The 13,662-nt window shown below is 38.4% G+C and overlaps 2 protein-coding genes and 1 long non-coding RNA gene across 4 annotated transcripts in view; 1 reads left to right on the forward strand and 2 right to left on the reverse strand.

Moving 5' to 3' along the window:
* Positions 1–13,662, forward strand: part of LOC134866218 (uncharacterized) — a 17,810-nt gene continuing 4,148 nt past the window's right edge. Inside the window, exons 1-3 of the long non-coding RNA XR_010166027.1 lie at positions 1–116; positions 527–594; positions 7,641–7,781. This is a non-coding gene — a long non-coding RNA (uncharacterized LOC134866218). The remainder of the gene's footprint in view (positions 117–526; positions 595–7,640; positions 7,782–13,662) is intronic.
* On the reverse strand, positions 528–10,510 carry LOC134866215 (myosin-7-like). Of its 2 annotated transcripts, none has more exons than XM_063886249.1 (31): positions 10,457–10,510; positions 10,116–10,214; positions 9,914–10,017; positions 9,662–9,800; positions 9,077–9,195; positions 8,845–8,994; positions 8,582–8,752; positions 8,190–8,499; positions 7,971–8,044; positions 7,618–7,823; positions 7,371–7,494; positions 7,165–7,301; positions 6,475–6,730; positions 6,159–6,401; positions 5,890–6,066; positions 5,662–5,807; positions 5,485–5,575; positions 4,983–5,372; positions 4,776–4,902; positions 4,590–4,708; positions 4,316–4,512; positions 4,043–4,226; positions 3,797–3,962; positions 3,588–3,712; positions 3,189–3,497; positions 2,894–3,097; positions 2,509–2,805; positions 2,240–2,348; positions 2,063–2,154; positions 1,787–1,921; positions 528–1,582 (listed from the first exon to the last, which is right to left on the reverse strand). In XM_063886249.1, the coding sequence occupies exons 3-31, from the start codon at positions 10,013–10,015 to the stop codon at positions 1,562–1,564; spliced, it is 4,920 nt and encodes a 1,639-aa protein (XP_063742319.1). In that variant the 5' UTR covers positions 10,016–10,017; positions 10,116–10,214; positions 10,457–10,510; the 3' UTR covers positions 528–1,561. The 2 variants fall into 2 exon arrangements, with proteins under 2 accessions (XP_063742319.1, XP_063742318.1); XM_063886248.1 differs by having other exon boundaries at positions 531–1,582; positions 2,063–2,158; positions 2,244–2,348.
* LOC134865940 (myosin-6-like) lies at positions 10,054–12,469 on the reverse strand. The gene is made up of 9 exons (XM_063885793.1): positions 12,275–12,469; positions 12,030–12,061; positions 11,627–11,838; positions 11,395–11,538; positions 11,145–11,301; positions 11,027–11,054; positions 10,837–10,945; positions 10,614–10,706; positions 10,054–10,182 (listed from the first exon to the last, which is right to left on the reverse strand). Exons 3-9 carry the CDS (start codon positions 11,825–11,827, stop codon positions 10,054–10,056), a joined length of 861 nt encoding a protein of 286 aa, XP_063741863.1. The 5' UTR covers positions 11,828–11,838; positions 12,030–12,061; positions 12,275–12,469.

Genomic DNA, 13,662 nt, shown 5'->3' on the forward strand with positions numbered 1-13,662 from the left:
CCCTTGTCCACTCACTCAGATATTGAAGTTAGTCATTGGTGCATTTTCGCTCCGATGTTGAAGACTTTTGTTGATGAAGACTGAGCATTACACATAACAGGGATAATGTCAAAAAGGTAGGTTTTCATTTACTTTATGTTTTAATTAATTAAGCTAATAACTGTATTACATGAAATGTTATGTCTAATAAGCATTTATGCAAATGAAATGCTGAAGTGATCATGACATCTGGATCATTACGGTGAATGATTAGGTTGTGAAAGTTTTGGAGGATATACTCAAAGGCTTTGTTTCAATCATGAACCTTGTTTTGACTAGAAGTGGTGATATTGCATTAAGTAATAACTTCTAATGTAAGTCTGCTATGGTGCCAAATCTAGAACTTATATTTTATTGAATTAAAAAAATAGTAAGCATACCTGAACATAGTCTTACATGTTTATTGCGATGCATTTACATGATAGAGTGCAAAAGCTCTTTGGACACACGTGTTTAACATTTGATCCTTTTTTATTGCATATTATAGGCTTTTATTTTATCACAAAACCAATTTGGGAATAAGACACCTTCTGCAAGACTACCTCAGTATCACAGGTAAGAAAATACGCTAATATATGTTATATATTATATTTCAAAAAAGGATCTTTAATGATGTTGACAATGATACGGTATGTAATTTCTGTCTATACGATTGAAGTGTCAGATCACAGATTTTCCTGTTTAATGAAAATAACAAATATTATAACAAACTATAACTTGTTATAACAAATTGATTGAAACTCTTCTCATTCGTGTGATAGGCCTATCAACAGCTCAGCTTCAAATCATACCTTATAAACATAACTCAAGGAGAATAAGATTGTATTTCCCCTAATCAGTGTTGCTAGGTATGGTCAGAAGAACACAATATTAAAATAGTGATACACAAGATATCCATAACTAATCACTACATCATTAGTGTACATCAATAACTATTGATTCAAAGACATATTTCTGATATACTATAATGTTTGTTTCTTTTTTGGACAAAAAACTGATCATAAAATGTATACAACTAATGAAAATACAGACATTAATTAAAGATTCAACCAGGTCCTTCTGCACAGGTTGTTATGTAAACCAAAAACATATTGATCTACCTGAATATGATACTACATATATTACAACTTAAATTGATTTACCATACTCATAAGGTTTCCGATTTTAGATGTTGTTCAGTGATGGGTTTTAAGCTACAATTTTACTGTATATTATACATAGGGGTTATAATTCTGCATGTGATATAATTTATAAATGGAAATGCTTTTCAATGCTGTAATAGATTTGACAATATCAGTCATGACTAAGTACTAATGAACATGTTCTACACATAACATGTGCTAATAAGTGTCACCAATATCTTAATATTTTGTTCCAAAGTAGTAACACATGGATAGGTAACAAAAAAAGCCAAAGCACAGTTTGAGATGCAGATTCATTTTATTCTACTGAAAAACCAGCATGCTTAGGGAGACACCTTTAGACATGAGGTGCCTCAGAATAAGAATTCATTCCATGAGCTTCACTCCTCATCGTGTCCTTTCTGAAATAAGAGAGGAACATTCAACAATGAGTGTGATTCACAAGGTCAATGTGAATCAAGAGTTTAATTTTTTAATCAATTGCGATTGTGCAATGCTCAGAGATGTTGTAGTAACAGATATTTTAAGAACTGTGACACGCAAGTTAATTACCACATTGTGTGTGCCCAATATAAAAAAGGGTCCAATGAATGACAATGACTGACCTTTGAACCCACATCACGACTCTTAGCACGTAGCTTGTTGACCTGGGACTCAGCGATGTCGGCTCTCTCTTCAGCTTCATCAAGCTCATGTTGAAGCTTACGAAACTTGCCAAGATTAGTGTTGGACTGCTCCTCCTGAAGGGCAACCACAATATCATCATCATGGCCTGATATCATTTTGTGACACATTTCAACGCTCTATTGAGATGAAAATGACCTATGTTAAATATGAACACCACACTCTTGCCTTTGGGCATGGACAGGTTTTATACTTACAGATTCCTCTGAAGATCTCTTGTATGATTTGACCTTTAGTTGCAGCTTGTCTACCAGATCTTGCAGACGCGCAATATTCTTACGATCCTCTTCTGTCTGTAAACAAAAGAACAAAAGGCTTGTCATTTTGAAAAGATGCAATTCAAGATTTCCAAAATCTTGTAACAATATAAAAACTTGCCTGATACGTCAATTCTTTGATTCGTCTCTCATATTTTCGTAATCCCTTGAAAGAATCACTGGACTTTTTCTGCTCAGCCTCCAACTCACATTCCAGTTCTTTGATCTGTAGAGCAACATTTTTTTACATTTAATAATTTTTGTGTAACCATTTTTTTATTCTGAATAAGCTTTGTAGTTATATTAAGCTTAGCATTGTAAAAGCGTTTATGATTTTGAGATTGTATTTTGTATTAGATTTTTAATTTTAAATAAATGTCACCCACCCTGGCCTCGAGCTTCTGGATCTGCTTCTTGCCTCCCTTCATGGCGATCTGTTCAGCTTCATCCAGACGGTGCTGCAGGTCTTTGATGGTTTGCTCCATGTTCTTCTTCATGCGCTCAAGGTGAGAGCTGGTGTCCTGCTCTTTCTTCAGCTCCTCTGCCATCATGGCAGCATCAGTGATGGCTTTCTTAGCCTTTTCCTCTGCGTTTCTGCACTCCTGCACGGCCTCCTCCACTTCGGTCTGAAGCTGGGATGTATCAGCCTCCAGCTTCTTCTTGTGATTTAACAGGCTGGTGTTCTAGTTGTACACAATCAAAGCAATTTTGTTAAACAATATACCGTAGAGCAACATATTATCAAAGGAAAAACATTAACTTCTGCCATACCTGCGAGTGCAGTAGCTGCACCCGTTCACTAACATCCAGCAACTCTTGCTCAGCAAGTTTGCGGCCTCTTTCAGTTTGCTCCAGAGCAGACCTGAGCTCTTCTACTTCGGCCTGAAGCAGGTTGTTGCGTCTCTCAACCACGGCATTGTTTTCCTTAAGATCTTCATTGGCTCGAAGAGAGTCGTCAAGCTGGAGCTGGGCATCCTGGAGGAGTGTGATATTTATAGTAGAACAAGTTAAATCAGGTGATATCGCAATATCCATGTGTGCTTTATTTTTCAAGTAAAAGCTATACCTTCAGATGGGAATGAACAGCCTTAAGCTGTTTTTGAGCCTCAGCCGCCTGCCTGTTGGCCTGGCTCAGCTGGATCTCCATCTCATTAAGGTCTCCTTCCATCTTTTTCTTCAAACGGAGAGCCTCATTCCTACTGCGAGTCTCGGCATCAAGAGAGTTCTGAAGAGTATCCACTAGACGCTGCTGATTTCTCTTTGCTTGCTCCATTTCTTCATCTTTCTCAGCTAGCTTGCGCTCAATATCAGCCTTAATCTGATTGAACTCAAGCTGTGCTCTCAGAATCTTCCCTTCCTCATGCTCAAGAGATGCCTATCATAAATGAAATAATTTGAATCAAATATTTAACTACTCATTAAGGATTACTAAAACATGGTCATAAATCCATCTACATCCACATACCTCTGCTTCCTCCAATGCGGTTTGTATCTCAGACTTCTCTTGCTCCAACTGTTTTCGAATCTTCTCAAGTTCATGAATATTCTTTCCATTCTCACCAATTTGCTCAGTGAGGTCAGATATTTCCTCTAAGAAACAGAATGTCACATTTGTATAGGTTTGATCGATACCACCAATTTTACAAGAGATTTGAAAGCTGGTGTTTCCCTTACCCTGCAGATTCTTGTTCTCTCTCTTCATGGTCTCCACATGTTCAAGAGACTCTTCATATGAATTCTTCAATTTGAAAAGCTCAGTGCTTAGAGACCTGGCCTCTTTCTGTGAGCCCTCCAGCTCACACTGAGACTCTTCAAACTTCTGTTTCCATTCTGCCAAGACCTGAAATATGTGTGTTTCAAGGTAAATTATAGTCTAAATCTTAAACTAAAATAACAGAAATACTATTTATTATAGTTAACCTTGTCAAAGTTTCTTTGCTTCTTGTCCAGAGCAGCAGCAGCAGCATTAGACCTCTCCACATCCACCATGAGATCTTCAATCTCATTCTGCAGCCTGTGTTTGGTCTTCTCCAGAGACGAACACTTAGCATTCGTTGCTTCAACAGCCTCCTCAGCATCCTGCAGACGCTGAGCCAGCTTCTTTCTGTATTTTGTTGCAATTTAATCCAGGGGTTATTTGCTTTGAAACGCTGCAAAGATTTTTGAATGAAAAGGGTTAGAGATTTGACTCACTTTGCCTCCTCCAGTTCCTCGGTTCTCTGGATGGCATCAGTTTCGTACTTAGTTCTCCACTGAGCCACCTCAGAGTTAGCCTTGGACATGCCGTGCTGCAATTCAGACTTAGCCTCCTGCTCCTCCTCATACTGCTCCCTGAGCAGGTCACAGTCATGACGAGCAGACTGCACTGCATGAGCTAAAGCATTCTTGGCCTGAAATAAAATTATATTTTTGTATCGTTTTGTGTACTACCATTCTTTACAAATTCTTACTGGCATATAGTTCCTACCTTGACTTCCTCCTCAAGTTGTCTTTTAAGGTCTTCAATTTGTTGAGAGTGGGATTGTTTTCCTCTGGTCATTTGAGACACCAGGGAATCCCTTTCCTCAAGCCTCCTTGAAAGTTCACCTAATAAACAAAAAACAATCAGTAATTGAAAACATCCCAAAAATAAGTGTTCGAATTAAATGCATACCAGTCTCAGTTTGAAGTTTTGTTTTCTGCATGTTGATGTCATTGATGGTACGCTGTCCCTCTTCTGCCTTTGTTTTGTATTCATTCATCTGATCTTCCAGGGTCCTGCACATTTTCTCCAAATTATTCTGAAAATAAACATTACTTTATAGCACATATCTATCAACACAAAAGGTTAATAAACAAATGAAAAGAAAAAAGTATTTACCTTTGCCTTCACAATATGTTCCATATTGGAGACCACATCATCCAGCTCCAGTCTGAGCTCACTCTTCTCCTTCTCCAGTTTCTGCTTGACTCTCTGCAGGTTTTCTATCTGCTCTCCCAGATCAGCCACACTGTCAGCTTGTTTCTTCCTGAGTGTGGCAGCAGTGGCTTCATGGTGCAGAGTGGCCTCTTCAAGGTCTCTGCGGAGTTTCTGTAACTCGCCCTCCCGCTTCTTGTTCATCTCAATCTGGGCAGATGTTGCTCCACCAGCTTCCTCCAGCCTCTCACTGATCTCCTCCAGCTCCCTGGCCAAGTCAGATCTCTGCTTTTCCACCTTAGCTCGAGCAGCTCGCTCTGCCTCAAGCTCTTCTTCAAGCTCCTCAATGCGAGCCTAGACCATAATGAGAGCATATTCTGATTCCTCTAATTACTAATTGTTTTGTTAAAATGTGATATTGATGCACCTGCTAACTCAAAGGTCTTTATCTTATTTTAATTATTACCTGTAACTCCTTCAATTTTTTCTGGAGCTGGGAACTCAACAATTGTTCATCTTCAATTTTGCCATTCAGTTGATTGATTTCAAAATCTTTCCTGTAAACATTTTGTGGGAATTAAATCATAACAGAATACACAGCTTTCATTTATTTGTGGTTGTACCAGGGCAGTTATCATGTTACTTTTTCAGCCTCTCTTCGAGTTGCTGCTTGTCATTTTCCAGGTCCATGACACTTTCTTGGGCTAACTTTAGGTCTCCCTCAATCTTCCTCTTTGATCTCTCAAGGTCCATACGCACTTTTTTCTCTTGCTCTAGGGACCCCTCAAGCTGAAAAAAATAAATAAAACAACTTTATTCAGTAGTCATTTTACATGTCACAAATAGTCAACCCGATCTTTTAAATGCTTACATCATCCACTTGCTGCTCCAGCTTAGACTTGGCCTTCGTCAGAGTGTTGACTTTGTCTTCCTCACTCTGAAGATCATCAAGTGATTGCTGAAGAGCTTCCTGTAGGGCTTTCTTTTCTTTGGTCAACTTAGCAATGATTTCATCCTGACCAGCCATCTCTTCTACCAGGTTTTTAACCTATGGCGACATGATTGTTTTTTTAGGACTTGAACATGAATACTACATTGGAACCACTAGAGTACTTTCACAGTAATAACTGTTTGGGTTACCTTGTTCTCTGTGGCATGTTTCTCCTTCTCCACCTTAGCCAGAGTTAACTCTAAGTCATCAATGTCTTTCTTCAGCTCAGAGCACTCATCCTCCAGCTTCCTCTTCTTAGCAGTCAGTTCAGCATTCATCTCTTCCTCATCCTCCAGCCTTTCCGTGAGCTCTTTGGATTTTGCCTCAAGGTGGATCTTGCTCTTGATCAGCCCCTCACATCTTTCTTCAGCATCACAGAGATTATCTTGCTCCTGTTATTGTTTAAAAGATACAGCATTAGTTTAATTATATTCTTATAATTTAGTATAATTTGTTTAAACTTACCGATTGAACTTGGAGCTGCAGGTCGTTCTTCTCTTGGAGAAGAGAGACCATTTTCTCCTCAAGCTCCTTCTTGCGGGCCTCTGATTTTGCATAAGCCTCTTTAAGTTTGGCAAACTCTTCCTTCATGTTGGCCATCTCCTTCTCAGTCTCTGCTGATTTCAATAGAGGTTTAATCTTGAAGTACAACTTCATCCAGGGCCAATTCTTGACGACCATAAAGGCACGGATGTTCCACTGGATCACTAATAGTGAATCCCTGTAGATAGCAGATTTCTTTTTAATACACCCACAAAAGAATGTCTACAAAGAGATGTGAAATGCCCCAAAAAGGAGTCTTTAAAGTGTTTTTTTGCCACAGAACATTGTTTCTTATATTGCTGTCCCAGCATGAACAAATACTTCATAAATTGTGTTACCTGCTTGCAAAAATCACCCCTGTTACTACAAACTAAATCCATTCCTCCCTCTCACAAACGTATCCTTTTGAGGTACTTCTTATCAGTAAATAACATGATTTCTTTCATTCTGGTAGGTTGATGCTTCCAATTCTGTAGGTTGCTGGATTTTCATTGAGTTTTTCGTTTTAGGTCTTAATATAGAGGATATTGAATACTGTACAGATTTTCTGTACAGTCCCTTGAGTCAAATGTGTGATCTGTGGTATAGAAGTTTTGCCAGTTGAGCAGTCACCTGCGTTCGACAATCTTCTGGAATTCAATTCTTGCCAGAAGGCCTCTAGACCGTGCTTGGATGCCAGTGATGATTAGTGCAAGCCGGTCATCTCGCATCTCCTCTAGCAGACCCAGCAGTCCCGCTTTGAAGAACACCTTTTTTATATGGGGAAGATTATACAGTCAGTAACAACATACAGCATATTTAAGGCTAATAATACTAACCTTGGTGTGTCCCAGTTTGTACTGGCTGTGGTCAATATCCAGAGAACCCAACAGTTTCTCGGCAGCTTTCTTGTTGTCGATAAACTGTCCCTCGGGAATGGCAGCAGGGTTTAAAATACGGTACCTTTTAACACAAAACCAACAGATAAAATGTTTTGCACATTTTTAATATATTCTATAAAAGGCTGCTACATTCTGTCAAGACAGTGATTTATTCTAAGTGTTGCTTTGTGTATCACATGCAAACCTCTGTTTGAAATCTCCATATAGGACCCTGTTGGGAAAGCCCTTCCTGCAGATCCTGATGCCTTCCAGCACACCGTTACAGCGCAGCTGGTGCATCACCAGAGGGTTCTCCATGGCCCCAGGAGTCTTGGTCTCATTGGGGATGAGGCAGCGTACAAAGTGAGGGTGAGTAGACCTCAAGTTGGTCATCAGCTTATGCAGGTTCTCCTGTGGAGATATATTTCAAATCTGTGCTTAGCAGCCAATTTGATGATTATTGTGACGAATAGTTTTCAGCTATCAATATAGAAGTACGTCTCAGTCATCAGTTTGCACATGATGTAGCCATTCATACATAGATGTGTTTTGACTAACCCTGTGCAAAGCAGACACGGTTTGGAAGGATGAACCTTTCTTCTTGCTTCCTCCTCCTTTGCCGCCCTTCGCTTCTGCTTATACAGTGTACAACTCATTAATATAAACTAACAGACACTGGCATACATTCATAAATCTTTCAGTTCCCATTATGAAAAATGTTGGAAAGTCTTTAAATTCCCATTAGAGTGAAATGCAGTTCCTTTAGTTTATTCCTACCTGACTCTGCTCCAGCGTAATTCATAAACAGGATAGATAACAGCTTGAGATTGGACTTCTGGTAGAGTCCAACAACAGTCTCATTCAGAGGATCTTTGTTCTTCACCAGCCAGTTGTTGATATTATATTCAACAGTTCCAGCATAGTGCATCAGGCCAAAGTGGGCCTCTGGTCTCCCTTTGATAACTCTGGGCTTCTGGAAGTTACCAGACTTCCCCAGATGGTTGTCATAGAGCTTAGCTTTGAAGGTGGAATCAGAGGCTTTGGGGAACATGCACTCCTCTTCAAGGATGGACATGATACCCATGGGCTGAAGGGACAAAAATGCAAATTGTTTAAATCGACCATTATAAAAATAATATTCATGAGCATGTACAGGTCCAAACTCTTACCTTTTCAATCAGGTCAATACAGGCTTGCAAATCCATGCCAAAATCGATGAAAGTCCATTCAATGCCCTCTTTCTTGTACTCTTCTTGCTCCAGCACAAACATGTGGTGGTTGAAAAACTGTTGCAGTTTTTCATTGGTGAAGTTGATGCACAGCTGCTCAAAGGTGTTGAACTGTAATGCCATAATGACCAGAAATGAACTCCGGCATGAACATTTTAAGAACAGATGTTACTAATGTGCTTCCAATTCTGTTACAAGCTCACATCAAAGATCTCAAATCCAGCAATGTCCAGTACACCAATGAAGTACTGGCGAGGCTGCTTGGTGTCCAGGGATTGATTAATTCTCACTACCATCCACAAAAACATCTTCTCATACACTGATTTAGACAGTGCACTTACAGCATAGTACACCTTGGGGAAAACAAAAGAGTTACATTTTTAAACGTTACTATGTATTATATTAAACCATCCTAAAAAGTTTCTGTTACATTACCTGGGCGACATTTTGTCCCTTGGTGACCCACTCATTTCCGACTTTGACTCTCGGGTGAAGGAGACCTTTGATCAGGTCGGCAGAGTTCAGGCCCATCAGATATGCAATTTTGTCAGCAACTGAAAAAGAGAAAATAACCCTCGTTTACGGAAGTCTCAGAAAGGTCAAATTAATTGTGAACATCACAAGTTTAAGTGGTCAGGCTCGAAATTAACTTTGGATTACTTTGTATTAAAATGATTAAATTCTATGATGTTGATCATCCAAATGCATCAATAAGGCTCAACTAAACAGCAGAAACTTATTTTCAGAGTATTGCAACAAAACTCAAGTATAAAAGGAACATGAAATGTAATCAACCCCTCTCTAAATCAGGTTCAACCAACAGTTAACATTCAAATCTTAGTAGGATTTGTCACAAGACTTGTTTATTAGACTTTGTTAGTTTTAGCTAAGTTTATTTAAATGTTTAATTTCATCCATGTAACATTATGGGTTTAAAACAGTTAAGAACATTGAGCTTGCAATATCTAAGGATAACTGAATGTAATAATACCCATCTATATATATATTATTCTCTCTCACCTTCAGTGCCATCAGCCTCTGCCTGTTCTTCTCGCTGCTTCTGCTTAAACTTCATGTTCCCATAGTGCATGATAGCACCAGTCAGCTTGTAAATGCTGTTCTTCTCTTCTTGAGTGAAGCCCAGCACATCAAAGGCATCCTGAATGAATGAAAACATTTTGTAATCTGCTCCTCCTCCTTTTTTTTTTTTTTTTTTACCATATTGATGTTTGAATAAAGCAATGCTTGTTATGAAGCAAAGACTCAGCTCACATCAGTGGCCATCAGCTCTTCAGAATCATTGATAGAGGCTACTGTCGTTTCTCCTTGGGAGATGAAGGCGTAGTCGTAGGGGTTGTTGGTGATAAGCAACATTTCTAAAAAATATATATATTCACAAAAAAAGAAAACATTTATTTCATGATAGAATTCATGAACCAGTATAACCATAAATCATCCGATGTTGCAGACTTACCCAGAAGTTCAGGCTTTGCCTGAGACAAGATCTGGTAGAAAATGTGATAGTCCCTCTCAGCTTTGAGCTGATAGGTCACACGAGATTTTTCCAGAAGATCTGTCAGGTATATTATGTTATATTGTGCTCCATTGTAAAATGATTTGCTATTGCAGAAGGTTTAGCTGTATTTAAATGCTATCATTCATTGGTGCAACCATTCTGAGTATTTGACACAATTTAATAAAACATTGTACATGGGTACGTTGGATAGAGGTTACAGCAATAACCATCTGGGTTTAGGACTTGCTACCTTTTTAAAAAATGGATGTATTGTATAGTTGAATTTATTTACAACTTACAAGTCTCAATGTCAGCAGAGGCCAGCTTTCCTCGGTTGTCAAAATGAATTCTGATAATTTACCCTGAGGAGCAGAATTTTTTTATATTATTTCCTACACGAAGAAATAAGTCAATCAATGGTAACCAAGTCATCACTGCACTCACAAAGATACTTACAAATCTAGAGGAGTTGTCATTCCTGATGGTCTTTGCATTTCCAAAGGCCTCCAAAGCAGGGTTAGCCTGAATGATTTGATCTTCCAGGGTACCCTTATTCATTAATGAAATAAAATGTCTTATTTACTGGCAATTTGAAAAGCTTTGACAAAGAAAAGTTGTCCAACTGACTTACCAATGATCATTTTATTGTCATATTAAACAATGTGTATGTAATTCAAACCTTCTTTTCCGCAGCTTGATCTCTCTTCCCACTGGGGGCAGCAGCTATGCTGGCAAAGTACTGAATGACACGCTTGGTGTTGACAGTCTTTCCAGCACCGGATTCTCCACTGAAGAGAGATGGAACGTTTTAGTCCCAAACCAATGAGCCTTAACGGCCTTCAGAGATGTATTTTGTCTCGGTGACTTACGTGATAAGGATTGACTGGTTTTCTCTGTCTGTCAGGAAGGAAACATTTCAAATTATTTTTAAACTCCTGAGTTAAACATTTAAAGAAAATGAAGGCTCTATTCAATTGGATTATTTACCTGACAGCATGTACTGGTAGGCATTGTCAGAGATGGAGAAGATATGAGGAGGAGCTTCACTCCTCTTCTTTCCTCTATAAGCAACAACCACCTCTTGGTTGTAGACCGGCAGCGCCTTGTACGGGTTGACCGTCACACAGAAGAGCCCAGAGTAGGTCTGTTGTATTAGGGGAAGGATAAAACATAGTTATTTCAGATGCTGCGACGTCTTAATAAAGAAGGTAATGAACAGTTTAGGCATTTGTCTTACGTAAATCATCCATGCTGCATAACGCTCTTTGAGGTTAAACAGCACAGCGGGCTCATGGAGGAAGGTGAACATCGCCATGTCTTCAATCTTATCAAACTTTGGCGGGTTCTGAGGGTGTACATCGCACTCCTTCACAGTGACAGTCTGCAGAAAGACATAATAAAGTAAGACAAAGGACAAGGCTTGCATAAGTGTACATTTAAATTGATCTGTATTCATATAATTTACATACCTTCCCAAATTCAGTGTGAACAGTGACTTTATCACCATCACGACTAGTTACTGATGCCTTGACGAACTCAACATCAGGGTCAGGAACGAAGCACTCCTTTTTCATGTCAAATAGACGAGTTTGGGCTTCTAGACGCTCCTTATCTGATTTCCTCAGAAAAGAAGCAGCGGGCCCAAACTCTGCCATGGCGGCATCACCCATTGTTCAACTTTCTAAGAAAAAATAATAAAAGCCCATTTAAAAACGACATATACATCATTGTGGTATAAAAATAACACTATTTATTTTTTAAACTATTTTTGTTTACCTTATTTTTATTTTATTTTAAAACCTCCACAAATAAATAACCTTATGGATGCACTTCTAAATAAAACAATTAATGCTGCATGGCTGTGAATTGTACCTGAGTCGTTTTACTCCACAGGATATTTGGATCTGTAGTGTTTATGTTTACAAGACAGAAGAAATACAAATGTTATATTACTTAACATTTAAAACGAGAAGTTTAATTGAAAAAAAATCCTAATAAATATTCCTAATTTAAATGAATAACTAGCTTCCAATAATAGGATTATTTATATTTTGCTGCTAGTATTTTTAACACATTTAACCATAGCAGTCTCACAATTGAGTGGGTGTTTTTCTTACCTTTGAACGTCAACCTTTGTCAAGTAAACTGATGGATCAAGTGGCAGACCCCACGCTGGCCTCTCCATTAATAAAGGTTGTTCGTCAACCAAATATGGGGGTGAAAATCAGAGAAATGGCATCCAGGTTGCCTATCCCAAAATGCATTCTCCAAATTGGGAAGAGCCCAGGGCTGCTATTTGTTGCTCTCACCGTGTGATCAACAAACTAATATGCTGTTCTGGACATGACAAAGAGAGAGGCAAGAGGTGGGGGAGCACAATGACATGCTGCATTATGACATGTCATTCTCTTTTGTTCCATTAAGTTATGTGAAGTTGTGTTAAAATAATGAATCAGAAAAAAACAGTACCATTACAGGTAATGGTAGACATTGAATTATTTTAAGTTACGATGTTTTCCATGTTGTTAACATACATCAATTCTGACAAACGTTTAAGGGCACGATTGTTGTAATGGGTGTAAAAAATCCCTTTCTATCAATAACCCTCTATGATAATCATGAATTTATCTTGATTAAATTGATTCTTCATCTGTATCAGGACTTGATTAAGACATATTACTATAACCTAACAGCCTCAATAATTGTCATTTGCTTAAAAGATCGATCCATTGTTTGTCAATGTCATTAATGGCACACATTTTTATCATAGACTGTTCTTCGAAACTCAAACTAAAAAAAGAAGGGGTAACATGATTCATGTGACATCAAACATCTAGGGATATAAAGTTCAGCAATAGTCTGTCAAGTGCGAAATACATTTCTGGTGGGGGTAATAAAGAACTACAGCTGTTGTCTGCTGGTAACAAAGACAAGGCCAAGGTCACAGCTGTGATATCCTTTTTTTTATCACTCATCACAGTTCAAAGATATACACCTCCGGAAAAAATTAAGAGACCACTGCAGCATATCAGTTTCCGAGGTTTTACTATTTATAGGTATGACTTTGAGTTAACAGATTGATCTTAGATTTGATTGTATTCTATAAACTACTGACAACATTTCTCTGTGTTGGAATTCAACAGACACTGGAATGGCTGCCACATGTGTAGAGATAAAGATTTAAGAACAATTTTGAGTGGTCTCTTGAGTTTTTACGGAGCTGTATGTCTTATCTCTGCTAGGATGCCAATACAGGAGCCACAGTCTCCTCATTTTGGGCACTAATATAAGCAACTATCTTAGATTGGAGTACCGTTACTCTACCAATATTACCAGTGTTTTCTATGAAGTATTTAGCATTGTAGTTTGGGTCTTTGCATTGCATGTAATAAGCAAACAGTGGCCTTTGTATAGTATGTGATATACAATTGATGCAGGTGTCATGTGTATTTAACATGACATGCTATGCCATTTATACTACAGTTCACCTGGTTTATGTAATATA

The sequence above is a fragment of the Eleginops maclovinus genome, chromosome 6 (assembly GCF_036324505.1).
Source record: "Eleginops maclovinus isolate JMC-PN-2008 ecotype Puerto Natales chromosome 6, JC_Emac_rtc_rv5, whole genome shotgun sequence".
Lineage (NCBI taxonomy): Eukaryota > Metazoa > Chordata > Actinopteri > Perciformes > Eleginopidae > Eleginops > Eleginops maclovinus.

What these genes read in the sequence shown, in the direction of transcription:
- LOC134866215 (XM_063886249.1), bottom strand. Translation starts at nt 10,015, where the DNA reads ATGTTGCTTATCACCAACAACCCCTACGACTACGCCTTCATCTCCCAA. An exon ending in TTACGCTGGAGCAGAGTCAG is followed by an intron (nt 8,045 to 8,189) that starts GTAGGAATAAAC and finishes CTGTATAAGCAG; the next exon opens with AAGCGAAGGGCGGCAAAGGA. An exon ending in TGCAGCTACTGCACTCGCAG is followed by an intron (nt 2,806 to 2,893) that starts GTATGGCAGAAG and finishes GTGTACAACTAG; the next exon opens with AACACCAGCCTGTTAAATCA.
- LOC134865940 (XM_063885793.1), bottom strand. Translation starts at nt 11,827, where the DNA reads ATGGGTGATGCCGCCATGGCAGAGTTTGGGCCCGCTGCTTCTTTTCTG. An exon ending in TTCACACTGAATTTGGGAAG is followed by an intron (nt 11,539 to 11,626) that starts GTATGTAAATTA and finishes GTCTTTCTGCAG; the next exon opens with ACTGTCACTGTGAAGGAGTG. An exon ending in AACCAGTCAATCCTTATCAC is followed by an intron (nt 10,946 to 11,026) that starts GTAAGTCACCGA and finishes ATCTCTCTTCAG; the next exon opens with TGGAGAATCCGGTGCTGGAA.